Raw genomic sequence first — 12,178 nt, 5'->3', positions numbered from 1 at the left:
AAGTGGCGAGGATGTGCTTTTCTAAGCTGATTCGCCTTGCTCCGGCACTCGTGACTGCGGATCAAGAAGATTTTGACTCGCTTAACGTTGATGTTTGCCACGCATCCTTGCCGTCGCTTTGACGTTCATGGTTGCACTCAGTGCTGCGCGTTCACTGGTTCGATACGCACGCGTGCTAGTTTGTACCATTCCCTTGTATGCGTCAATCCCAAATAGTCGGACGTCATGTGAGATGCATTCGACCAAACAGCATCATGCGCCACACACGTGACACACGACAGCGCAATCCACAACCACACGCTTCACCAACATGCGTGATGGGTTCAGTCGTGAGTGCAACGCCTGTCAATTTGATCGCAAGTCGATTCGCGTTCTGAGAAAATAGCTGATGTTATTGCATGACGAGAATTGCGCTTGGTTCGCGTGCAACTCATCTAGAAACGCATGCGGCCCTTGACGCGAGGGAACGGAACTACGTCCTTGACACTGGTTGTATTTGTGACCCACGCGAGTAGCCTCTCTATGCCCATGCCGAAGCCAGCATGGTCCAGGGCGCCACCGAACTTTTTCAAGTCGTCCAGGTACCATGCCAGCTTGTCGCTCATCGCGACGCCACATGCGAGCTCGGCCAGGTTTTCGGTCAACGAAGAGCGTCGATGTTCGCGGACCGAGCCGCCCACTAACTCGCCGAGCGACGGGATGAGCAGGTCGAAGCACTCAACCAGCGTTGGACAAGACGAGTAGCGTTTCATGTAGAACGCTTTCTGCGAGAGCGGATAGTGGGTGACGAACACCGGTCCAAAGTGTGCTGCCAGGTAGCGTTCGTGTTCGCTCGCTAGACCTGAATCGACATGCGGCGCGCATTCGAACGTGCCCGCCGGTGCGTGCGAGAGCAGCTGGTGCGCTTCGTGATACGTGATCCTCTTCCACGCTTGCGCAGTCGCAACGCTAGCCAGCATCGAGAGATGCGCTTCATCTGCCAACAACTCCATATCTTGGGTGCCAGCCAAAGCCGCCGTGATACCCGCCTTGATCATTTGCTCTGTGACATGCAAAATGCCGGCGAGATCAGTGAAATACATCTCGGCTTCCAACATCCAAAACTCGGCCAAGTGTCGATTGGTTGCGCTGCCCTCAGCCCTAAAAGCCGGGTTACAAGTCCACACCCTTCCCAACCCCAACCCAGCCGCTTCGAGATGCAGCTGCGATGACACGCTCAAGTATGCGTGAGACCCGGACCAGAACGCAGCCGGGTCGTGTTTTGAGCGTGCATCACTATCCGCGACGACCTGAAATACCTCTCCTGCACCTTCGCAGTCGCTGCTGGTGAGCACGGGACATGCGACCTTGACGAAATCGTGACTGGCCAGAAACTCGCCCATGGCGTGTTCCAGTCGCGACCGCGTGCGTGCCACGGCTGCATAGCGAGGTAGCCGACCGAGCAGGTGTGGATTGCGACGCTCGGCGAGCGTGGCCGAGTAGCCGCCTTGTTCAATTGCAGTGCTGTTGTGCTGCATCTGAACCGCGGCAAGCGGGTAGGTGAGGTCGCAGTTGGACAGCACTTGGACCGAAGAGGCGTCGAGTTCGATTTCTTGACCTATTTTCGTACCGCGTCCCGGCCTAAGATGGCCGGTAAGACGAAGAGCAGTGCCAACGGTGAGACCGGCTAGTCGATCCATGTCGGAGGTAGGCGAATCCTTGGAGCTGCGCACCACGGCCTGGAGCGAGCGCGAGCCGCTCAGAGATCCATCGGATAGTTCGAGAAACGTGATAGACTTCTGTTTGCGCGTCGAACGAAGCCAACCCTTGACATCGACGCCGACAGGGTCTGTAGAGCCCGATTCAAAAGTACGCTGCACGCGCGAGAGCAACTGCCCGAGACTTTCTGGTACCACAGTATCCGACCAAGACCGAGCGCCCACTTGGACGCTGGCTTTGGCGCAACTCGAAAAGCCTCTGCTTGAGCTCCCGAATTTCGCCGCAGCATTCTTGTCGCGCTTGCGATTGTCGAGTTTCTCTCCAAACACGTCGCGCTTGGTTCTCGGTCTAGACGGTTTAGTCGCAGCGACAGACGATGCACTGCCAAATGCACCCTCCTGTTCCCAGGGCTTGCGCTGGATCGTAGTGCCCACCTCGAGCTCTCGCCAGATGCCTTCAATGTCGTAGTTGAATCGAGCCTGCTCGGTCATGACGTGGACCATGCACCAATCGGCATCGACAAGGCACCAATTGCCATCGCCCTTGTTGCCGCCTGTCTTGCTCTTGCTCGTCACGCCGAGAGCAGAAGCGTCTGAGGCGGACATGACAAGACCCTCGTATCGCACGGGTTGAATACCGGGTGTGGTATCCTCCTCTTCAAGCAGATTGTCTAACAGATCATCCTGCTCGATGGTGGGTGATTCACCGTCCTGCACGAGCTCGCTGTGCTCTTCCTGCAGACGCCGAATCTCGGCGAGTTCGGACGACTCACGCTCGGAAGCTCTTTCGGCAGCACGCCGATCTTGCCTGCTTCTCACTTGTCCAGAGACGGCCCATTTGCCGGAGCGCAGGATGCGGCGGATGCTTTCGGTAGAGACGCGGAAGCGATTACTGAGCTCTACTACATCAAACTGCTCCGGGTCCGAGGAATGCAGCAGACGGATACCTTCCTGTGCTTCTCGCGACAGAATCTTTGGCGGTCTCCAGCCGTCGGGAAATTTCCTTTGGAGCGCAATACGGTGGACAGCCCAGTCGGGGAGACTCTTTCCGAGCTCGTGTTCGATCCTTGACATGCCTTTCGGTCGCGGCGTAGCAGCAGGTGTGCTTGATTTTGGCACGCTGGGTTTTGTGTATCGTGGAGTCGATGGACCTGGACCCAAAAAGTCATCCAGATCAAGCCCATTTTCCATTGCTGGCGGTCGCTGGTGCTTGAGGAATTGACCGAGGTCGAGAGCTACTCTGCGCACACTACCTGCAGCGCTGCTCTTGACTTGGACCACGACGATCCAATCATTGATTCCATATGCGTCAGAACTAAGGTCCTTGGAGAGAGACGCAGGGTGAATGAGCGTGATAGGTGTGAGCTGGTCGTCCTGTTCGCTAGGCCGAGCTATCAGGTTGGCAGAGGGACCAGTGAGCAGATGCGACTTGAGCTCGGCGATAGCGTTGGGCTCGGTAACTTTGGGAGCGAGTGGGATGTAGGAGAAGGTATTTGCGGGTGCAGATGCTTCTGATTGTGTCGCCAAAGGCATCTCGGACTGAGCATCTGACGAGCGAGGCAGATCTATTGTCTCTGTCTGAAGAAACCACGGAATGGAAGGATCGGTTCCGCTGAGCTCATCGCTGACGTTGTTGCTGGTATAAGGCGTCGGCGTCGTTCTGAAGGTGTCATCTTGATGCTCATCATGCTGGATCGAGCGGCGCGGGAGCTGGCGCGGTAAAGCTGTTGACGATGACGAGCTGAGCAGACGCGGGCACGATCCCACCTGACATGTTGCTGGAGCGTTGCCGCGTCGTGCGTTTCCGAGCCAGTGTGAGGTGGACGCTGCCACGCTGTTCGAGGCGCGTACGAAGGAGCCTCTTGAAGCTCGTGCGAGCATGGTTTCGAGTCTAGCAGCTGCGGTAAGCTGTCGAGTGGTGAGCCGGGAGGGTGTCGTGGAGGGAGGGTGTCCAATTTGATTCAAGCACCAAGCATCAAGCACCAAGGGTCGAGCCAAGTGTAAGTTTCTTCTTGAACAAACAAGGCTCCCTCACCACTCACAACTCTTACTCCACTTGACATTTTTCGCCCACATCACGAAAATGAATGTTTTAAAATTTCACGAATATCGTGAATCGGGAATCGGGAATCGGGAATCGTGAATCGTGAATCGTGAATCGTGAATGCTGAATCATCCAATTCATCCGAACGCAACAAAGCTTACTAAGCATGAGCTGATGAAAAGGGATGGATCGCAGAAGCAAACACGAAATTGGTGAATACAGAATTCCGTGCGACAACTCACACTGTTTCATGAATCGTGAATTGCAAATCACGAATGGGTTGGTCGACCACGGCTGACTTGGGGCTAGCAGCTGGCTAACTTTGGTCTATCTTTCGAGCCTGCTCGCTCATTCAGGACTGTCATCGATCAACACACCCAGCATCGCTTCTCCGGTCGTTCACCTACCTCACACAAACCGACAAGATGCGTGAGTATATCATCCGACTAGCATCAGTGCCGACGACTCGGTGTTGTTGCGAGGAGATTGCCAAGGCAATCTAGTTGGAACGTGTTACTGACCGACAGCTGCTCACCACGTCTTGCTGGAATCGACAACGGCGATGGCTTGACCCTCTGTCAATGTTGGTGTACGTGACCAATAGCCATCAAGCAACTCGACACGCCATACCCTGTGATTGACGCGGATCCGCACTTTTCGCGCGTGGTTCGCAGCTTCCGCACCTCAGACTATGCTGCGATGGCGGGAGCGACGGCTGCGTTTCCGTCGGCCATCTACATGATGGAGATGTTTGATCCAACACGACCCAAACGCGGGCTGGGCAGCGCGCTGCGTCTATCGACGTTTTTGGGACTGTGCGGTGGATTCCTGTTTGCATACCAGAGGAGCTCGTTCCGATTCTGGGGTTGGAGGGAAAACGAAATCGAGCAGCAAGCGCACCAGGCCGCTATCGACGCAGGCGTCAAGCCTCCCGGCACGGATCCTAGCAAGAGCGACTTGACGCCATATCTGCAGGGTGTCGCGCACAGGAACAGCGCCTTTTCGCAGTTGAAATTCAGTAAGTTGACATGGCCCACAAGCTCATCAGTGGCGACCAAACCAGCTCGTCGACTGTTTGCTGACCGCAGCTTTTCGCGTTGCTCGTTGGTTCGCTTGCTTGCACAGGCACACTTCCTTGGTTCAATCTGGTCGACCACCCATACCACGGCAACAACTCGCAGGAGTCGTCCTAGACGTTGGCCAGCCGTTTGCTTACAAGAGCCTCGAGCTTACTGCATCGCTCGTCTGTAAGGAAGAAGCAGATTCAACGTTTGATTTCCGAAGCGAGACGCCAGACCCTGTTGTCGTGCTAGTGTCCAAATTGAGTTGAGTGGCAGAGAGTGTTCGACCTTGGACGCAAGCTCTTGGAGAGCGCTGAGCGTTTGGCTCAAGGAGCGAGGGGGAGAGTCTGTTGAAAACACGCTGGCGCTAGACAGGCTCAAACACATGGAATTTCTAGCGACTCTGCGGCGTGTCTTTTGGCTACAGCTTCAAGGTGGGGCAAGAAGCGCAAGCGTCTCGCTTCACTTGGGTGGTTGCTGGTGTTGAATCGAGGTCAGTGCGTGAGCAACGAGGCCGATGTGTATTCACGAATGGTGATTCGTGATTGATGCTGTGTTGGCAAGGTGAGTGATAAAAGTACATGGATTCGGATCAGGATCAGGATCAGGATCAGGATCTGCGAAACTTGGCTGGCATCAAAGCTGGTTCTTGTCCCTCGGCAGCTCATTCAGGGCGGTTTTGAGATCGGCGTTGTCGGGATCGAACTGCAGACCCAACTCGAAAGCGTCTCTTGCCTCCTTCCACCTCTTTAAACCTAGGAGCGCTTTTCCCTTTCGATAATGACCCTTTGCCCAGGGTTTCTTCAACTGGGTCACTGCCTCGGCATCGCAGAGGGCGCCGATCCAATCCTCGCAGCTGGCGAATGCTGCTGATCGGTTGGCGAGACAGAGGCTCAGCTCGTCACGTGCGACCTGGTTGGCCTCCCACAGCGGCCGCGAGGCAGCCACGTCGATGGCGAGCGTGTACATCTTGACGGCTTCCGCCCAATCCCTGTTTCGATACGCCGCGTTGCCCTGTTCCTTGGCCTGATTGATGGCCATGCTTCGTTGCGGCGCAATAGCGTTGGGAGGAGGAGGAAACGCGACGTTGGGTGGGAGCCCTTGCAGCGACCGGATGAGCGCGTTGAGTACGGTCAAGTCCAGCTCCGGGACGGGCGTGTGCAGCGTGTGCGATTCAGGATCGAGCGCGAGCGGCACTTGTTGGAACTCTGCATCAGTGATGGCGAGCTGTTCGGCAGTGGGCGCTGGTGGACCTTGTTGAGGTGGAGGTGCGTTCATCGTGCGCAACGGTGTGTGTGTGTGTGTGTGTGTGTGAGCGAACCAGCGCTGTAAAGGTGCAAACCACTCGATGTTTAAACAAACTCGAAACTGAAGCGTCAAAGACTGATTTGATGATGTGCTTTCGAGTAGCAGGTCGATCAGAGCAAGGCAGGCGCCGAACGAGGTAGGTGTAGGTGTAGGAGTTGTTGCAAGGTGGGGGAGGACTGACAGCGTTGAGTTGGCAGGTGAATCACATTCGTGATTGTGTATTTCTGAGGCTCAATCGTGAATCACGAATGCTCATGGTTCAAGCTCCACCTCATCACACGCGTTTTGGCGTTTCTTCTCCATGTCACAGAATGCGCCAGTGCGCTGCTTCTCGGCCGACTGACACCATGCACGGACACATTCGACGTCCAATTCGTGATTCACGATTCATGATTCACAACCACGAATTCCACAGTTAAGGATTCGAGTGATTCACGATTCACGATTCACAATTCCCGATTCCCGATTCACGATTCAGGGTCCTTAGCGTGGTAACTCGTGACTGGATCTCGAATGCTGTTAGGGTTAGCAGCTAGCTTCCGTCCCTTTGTGCTCTGCTCGTCGTCGGTTGCACGTTGCGAGACTTGGGAATCATCACGCCATCCACGCCACCTGCATTGGCCAGCACTCCACATCCGCAAGCTGACAGCCTCACACCTCACCATGATCCGTTTCATCCTCGTGCAAAACCGGCAGGGCAAGACGCGGCTTTCGAAATTCTACGTTCCCTACGACGACCAAGAGAAGATCCGACTACGCGGCGAAGTTCATCGACTGATCGCACCCAGGGACCAAAAGTATCAGAGCAACTTTGTTGAGGTGAGTCTGCTCGGCTGCATCGTGCATCGTGTTGGTAGCGCACGATACTGATGAGCACGCCAACCGTACACAGTTTCGCAACTACAAGCTCGTGTATCGACGTTATGCGGGCCTCTTCTTCTGCGTCTGTGTCGACGCAAATGACAACGAACTGGCGTATCTAGAGGCGATCCACCTCTTTGTAGAGGTACTAGGTATGTCATTCCCATTCCATCCCTACCCATCGCTTACCATCGCTTCTTCTCTCACCTCGCCACGTCTGCTGACACTTGCGCACTCATCTGCTTGCGCTTCGGCAGACGCCTTCTTCGGCAACGTCTGCGAGCTCGATCTAGTGTTCAACTTTTACAAGGTCTACGCCATCCTCGACGAAGTCTTTCTTGCAGGCGAGATCGAGGAGACCTCGAAACACGTCGTGCTCGCGCGCCTGGATCAGCGTAAGTCTCTGCTTCTCTTCTCTGCTGCTTACTTTAGCTGATCGAGTGTCTGATGCTTCCTCTTTTCTTTCGCATCGCATCACACAGTGGAAAAGCTCGATTGACATCTGCACCCGCTCTCATATCAGTCTATCGCCTTGTTTTGCCATTTGCACAGCCCATGTATTTGTACCGTCGTTGTAATCACCACCCGCACAGCAGGTGCCCTTGGTATGATCACAATTTGAAGGCCGAGCTACTGACACCTGGTTCACCCGCCCAGCTGGCCACGGTAGCCAGGAGCTGCGTCTTACTCTCGAGCACCTCTGCGTCTCCTCGCTTTGCGAGTTCGTAGAGTGTTGCCAGGTTGAAAATCACCGCATCGGCGCTTGCCACCGAAGCGGGTTCGGCTGCAAGCACGCTTTGTAGGCGCGAGATGGCGTCGTCCAGGTGAGCCGAGTAGAAGCAACTGATGGCTGAATTGAGCTGTTGCGTCAATGTTGAGGCGGAAACGAAAGAGGCGCTGGAAAAGTCGCCCGAGATGGCGTGGATGAGCGCACGCGAGTGTGCGAGTTGATGTTGTATATACGCAGGCGGAGGAGAAGCGAGGAGGAGTTGGGCTCGGTCGAGCAGGCTCATGGCACTCGAAAGATGGCCTGCTTGAATCCAAATTCGCGAAGCGACGACGACAAGGTGGATGCTCTGCATGGCGTCTTGCGGATCGCTTTTCGATTCCAGTGCCGACTCGACGAGCGGTACAACGAGTTGGATCGCTCCAGCATAGTCTTTCGTTTCCGCCAGCGTGAACGCTAGCATGAGTCCCACTTGAATTGCCCGCTCTTTCCATATCTTTGGCTGCTCGCTTTCAAGCTCTCGCATTCGGCGCTTGCAGAGCCGAATCAGCTCCACATACGCTTCCACACTAGACCGCACATCGCCTCTGTACTTTGCTTCGGTTGCCTTCAACACCCTCATCGTGAACGGCACCATGTCGGTATCTACCAGCATCTTGCCTCGCTCCACCGCTGTTGTTTCTATCACTTGCCACACGCCATTCAATTCGGTGCTGAGGATCGAATACAACTTGAGCCGCGCCAATGAGTACAGTCTTACGCTCCACCATTCGAGCACGTCTTGTACACTCGTCTCGTCTTGAAGCGTGTCCAGCTGGTCTGATTGATCGTGATGCGCGTATTTCTGGATGTGTGTGCGTGCAAGCCGAGCAATTTTACGCCATGCGCTAGATGCTGCTGCCTGTCGTACAGTGTGTGGTGTAATGTCGGTGGAAGCATGCGTTTCGATATGTGCGGGCTGGTTATCTGATGTGAAAGAGCGAGTGTGCCAGTCTCCGGATAGGTCTCGTAAAGGTCGCATGTGCGGCGGCAGATGTTTTTGAATCAACGTCGATAGTGGATCGGTGGTTGGAAGCTCGTTGGTCAACAATGTCGACCCTATCGCCGCCAGCGACGCTAGCGCCTCAATGTAATGTGGATCCTGACCTCGAACCGATGCTGCTTGCGACGCTACTTGCGAAGCATCCACCAGCCCATTCGATGGCGGCCCAGTATCCGACATGGTCCAGAATTGCGTCTCGTTGCAAATCTATGCTCAGTCCATCATCGTGCTATCGTGCAGTGTGAGTCGTAGGCGACAAACCAAGAACGAAAGCCAACATGTGCAAGTCGTCCACACGCCCATCCGCGTGTGATTCACGATTCACGATTCACCAACACATCTGTGCTCACACTCACGAGCGTCGTGCACGGTGCACAGCCGTCCGTGTTACGTCGAGCTTCAAATCAGAACAGAAATTCAGCACGCCCGTGACGCCTGAATCGTGAATCACAGAACCGTGAGCCGTCGTGAATCACCATGACCATTCACGATTCGTGATTCGTGATTCGTGATTTTGACTGGACGCTGCCATTCAACACGCCCGCACACTCGCCACATCGGCAACAAGAGCGACAGTCCCGAGTGGCAAGACTTTAGTGTACAAGAGCGAAGCTAAAGAAACAGCGTCTTTTCCCTCAACGCCCTCCAGCCGAACAAGAACCAATCCTCCCTTCTCAGGCACAATTCCTGACTGGCCGCCTCCAACCTGGCAAACACGCTCATGCCCTTCCACGCCAGCACCTGCGGATCCATCTCCCTGGGAGGCGGTATCAATGTTACCTTGGGCGCGTTGTTGGCATCTCCCGTCGTTGCAAGAAAGTGGTTGCCCAGCATCGACGTCAGTCTGGCTTCGAGCGCTGCTCCAAGTCCTGGGATGCGCGCTGTGCCGCCGACGCAAAGGATGTTGTTCGACATTTTGCGTAGACGTTCATCGCCCGCCGGACCCACCTGCCCGATCGATGTGAGCAGCGAGTTCAAGATGGCTACGTCCAGAGCGGTTTTCGAAGCTTCGTAGTGAATGTCGATCGTAGCGCCTGATGGCACCGCTGGTTGCGCGTCTTGGCTCGCGCCCGCAGCACCGCTCACAGATGGTTGCGGCGTGGGAGACGGTCGAGCCGATGCATCGGCCGAGGCGAACATGCTTCCAGTATCAGCTGCGCCCGCCGCATCCGCTTTGACAGCCGAAGGCGAAGCGGCTCGAGAAGGCATGGCGCTGCCGGCGTCCAGTTTGCTTTTCACATCAGTGGTGGCAGTAGGCGTGCCAGCTTCGGATCCAGCTGTGACCGCCAGTGCATCCGTGCCAGTGTGGCTTGTGCTTGACGCTGTTGCGGCGGCAGATGGTGCTGCGGGAGCGGGCGGTGGTGGCAACAGATGCTTGACACACGACGTCATGGCGCCTGTCACGGGTACATCCAAGCCGTGCAGCACGCTCAATTCGGTCAGATCCTCGGCAATACCCTCATCCTGGCCGTCATCATCCTTGAAAAGCGATTCCGACTTGCCTTTGGCTCTGGGCTTGTGATCCAGATCAAAGACGAGCGGGTCAAAAAGACTCATGGGCCCCATGATCAACTCGTCGTACGTCCTGAAGAGGTACTTGATCGTAGGTCTGGCGGGCAATCGAAGGTAGAAATCGTGAATGTTGAGTCCGACATCTGACGGGTTGAGTGTAGCCAGTTTGCATTTCAGCTCGTCAATCAGCATGTGGTCAGCGACACTGGAGCGATAGTCGAGCTCTCGGTATGGGAACTTGGCGCGGATCAAGAGCTCTGCGAGAAAGTTGGTGACATCGTTACCGCCATAGGCAAGTTGGATGCGCGTCTCGGGTAAGATGAGGCCTTCTTCGACACAAGATATCGAGATCTTTTCGGAGCCCATGTCGACTACACAGCCGGATGAGAGACCAGCACCAAAGGTGGCGCAGACACTTTCCTGTTGAATGCATGCCTGTGCAAAGCCCATATCGACGAGCAGCAGCTCGACGAGCGATTTGATGTCGGAGCGGCAAAAGAGGTCTGGCACAATGAGGATCACGGTGCAAAGGTGGAACTCTTGGCGTGGAATGCCGAGTCCAACTGGCATCACTTTTGTCGTCTCGTGCCTGTCATCGATGCTGTCAGGTGGCGAGGTGATGGCGTGTTCCAAGATGGTGCGCACGTCTCCGAGCAGCGCTTGTACAGCAGCAGAGGCACCATAGTGCTGCTCGTAGGCGTTGAGATCCAGGGTGGCACGCTTGAACGGACGGAAGAGTGTCCAAGACCGGCTGGTTTCAGGAGAGCAGGGCGGTTTGACGGCCGAAGTGGGGTGTAGTTGTGGACGTCTCTGTGCTTGCTGTTTGGGTTCTGGTGTTTTGGGTTGAGAGAAGCATGGAAGACGGAGCGCCTGTTCGCCTACAAGGACATCGTTGTCGCCATCCATGTCTTGGTCTGTCCACTCGAGGCCGAAGAGATCGTTGTGTTCAGGCACATCTTCCGGCTGCGAGCTGTCGTTGTAGTTGGCAGCGAGGTTCTTGGCATTTCCGACGGAGCGAAGCTTTTCCTGCCGCATGATGGCACGAAGGTCGTTTCGGATCGTCTCGATACCTTGGTCGAGCGAAGATTTGCAAGATTCAGACGCGTCTTGTGTGACAGCTGAAGAGATTGAGGCGGAGGGCTTTTCTGATGCGCTGGCGGCCGATCTTCGCGGGTTCTTGCGTATGAGTGCGACCGCCTCCTCCTCCTCCTCTTCGTCTTCGTCTTCGTCGTCGTCGTCGTCGTCGTCTCGTCGTCGTTGTTGTTGCGGTTTTTCCTCTGCATCAGCATCCCCTGCAGCAGCTTTTGGGATGGCTTGTTCGTCGGTCATCTCGACATCCATATCGATTGATTTCGACGGGTTCGATGTTGATGCATCTGTGGCGCGCATAGCGTTGGTGAGATCAGATCTGGCTTGCGACTGTGGCGCGAGCTTTTTTGCACGACGCGCAATCACATTGGGTAGCGTGATGGGAAACAGGTCGGTGGCTCGACCCAAGCGTAGATTGTTGGAGCCAGGATGAATCACAATGGTTCGGTGTGCAGGAGAGTTCTCAGCCGCTTCGGCTTGGACGTGTTCGGCGTCGAGGTCGTCATCGTCGTCGTCGATGTTGATGCTGGCATCTGGAGCATCTGGAGCATCTGGAGCGTCTAATCTCCTCTTTTTGGAGAGAACGAGCGATTGAACGGCTGACTGAGAACGTGAAATCCACGTCTGTGCCTCTGTCTTGAGGTAGGAGGACGAGACGTTTTTGGCGTTGAGCGGTGCTACAGAGAAGAAGGTGGTGTACTGTAATGGGATGGACTGGGACGGATCGGGTGGTGGATTTGGTGGAAGCGACACCTTTTTGGGCGGCATGGCGGGTATGAGAGGCGGGTATGAGAGCGCGAGGACAAGATGGCGGTGGTGGTGATTGAAGAAGAAGAG

At 55.5% G+C, this 12,178-nt stretch overlaps 6 protein-coding genes across 6 annotated transcripts; 2 read left to right on the top strand and 4 right to left on the bottom strand.

The window, feature by feature from the left end:
* Window positions 1–434: 434 nt before the first annotated feature.
* Window positions 435–3,578, bottom strand: UMAG_04607 (uncharacterized protein; the record flags this gene model as incomplete). Its single annotated transcript, XM_011392604.1, has 1 exon — window positions 435–3,578. The coding sequence occupies one exon, from the start codon at window positions 3,576–3,578 to the stop codon at window positions 435–437; it is 3,144 nt and encodes a 1,047-aa protein (XP_011390906.1).
* A 588-nt stretch (window positions 3,579–4,166) lies between these two features.
* Window positions 4,167–4,934, top strand: UMAG_10989 (uncharacterized protein; the record flags this gene model as incomplete). Its single annotated transcript, XM_011392674.1, has 3 exons — window positions 4,167–4,170; window positions 4,346–4,759; window positions 4,867–4,934. The coding sequence occupies 3 exons, from the start codon at window positions 4,167–4,169 to the stop codon at window positions 4,932–4,934; spliced, it is 486 nt and encodes a 161-aa protein (XP_011390976.1).
* Window positions 4,935–5,438: 504 nt separating this feature from the next.
* Window positions 5,439–6,080, bottom strand: UMAG_04605 (uncharacterized protein; the record flags this gene model as incomplete). Its single annotated transcript, XM_011392603.1, has 1 exon — window positions 5,439–6,080. One exon carries the CDS (start codon window positions 6,078–6,080, stop codon window positions 5,439–5,441), a length of 642 nt encoding a protein of 213 aa, XP_011390905.1.
* Window positions 6,081–6,773: 693 nt separating this feature from the next.
* Window positions 6,774–7,470, top strand: UMAG_10988 (putative clathrin coat assembly protein ap17; the record flags this gene model as incomplete). Its single annotated transcript, XM_011392673.1, has 4 exons — window positions 6,774–6,929; window positions 7,003–7,123; window positions 7,229–7,366; window positions 7,454–7,470. The coding sequence occupies 4 exons, from the start codon at window positions 6,774–6,776 to the stop codon at window positions 7,468–7,470; spliced, it is 432 nt and encodes a 143-aa protein (XP_011390975.1).
* A 112-nt stretch (window positions 7,471–7,582) lies between these two features.
* Window positions 7,583–8,920, bottom strand: UMAG_04604 (uncharacterized protein; the record flags this gene model as incomplete). The annotated part of the gene is made up of 1 exon (XM_011392602.1): window positions 7,583–8,920. The coding sequence occupies one exon, from the start codon at window positions 8,918–8,920 to the stop codon at window positions 7,583–7,585; it is 1,338 nt and encodes a 445-aa protein (XP_011390904.1).
* A 432-nt stretch (window positions 8,921–9,352) lies between these two features.
* UMAG_04603 (uncharacterized protein) lies at window positions 9,353–12,109 on the bottom strand (the record flags this gene model as incomplete). The annotated part of the gene is made up of 1 exon (XM_011392601.1): window positions 9,353–12,109. The coding sequence occupies one exon, from the start codon at window positions 12,107–12,109 to the stop codon at window positions 9,353–9,355; it is 2,757 nt and encodes a 918-aa protein (XP_011390903.1).
* Window positions 12,110–12,178: the final 69 nt, after the last annotated feature.

The sequence above is a fragment of the Mycosarcoma maydis genome, chromosome 13 (assembly GCF_000328475.2).
Source record: "Mycosarcoma maydis chromosome 13, whole genome shotgun sequence".
In the NCBI taxonomy this organism is placed as follows: Eukaryota; Fungi; Basidiomycota; class Ustilaginomycetes; order Ustilaginales; genus Mycosarcoma; species Mycosarcoma maydis.
Note: the sequence above shows the minus strand (reverse complement) of the source record. Positions and strands in the feature narration are given on the sequence as shown.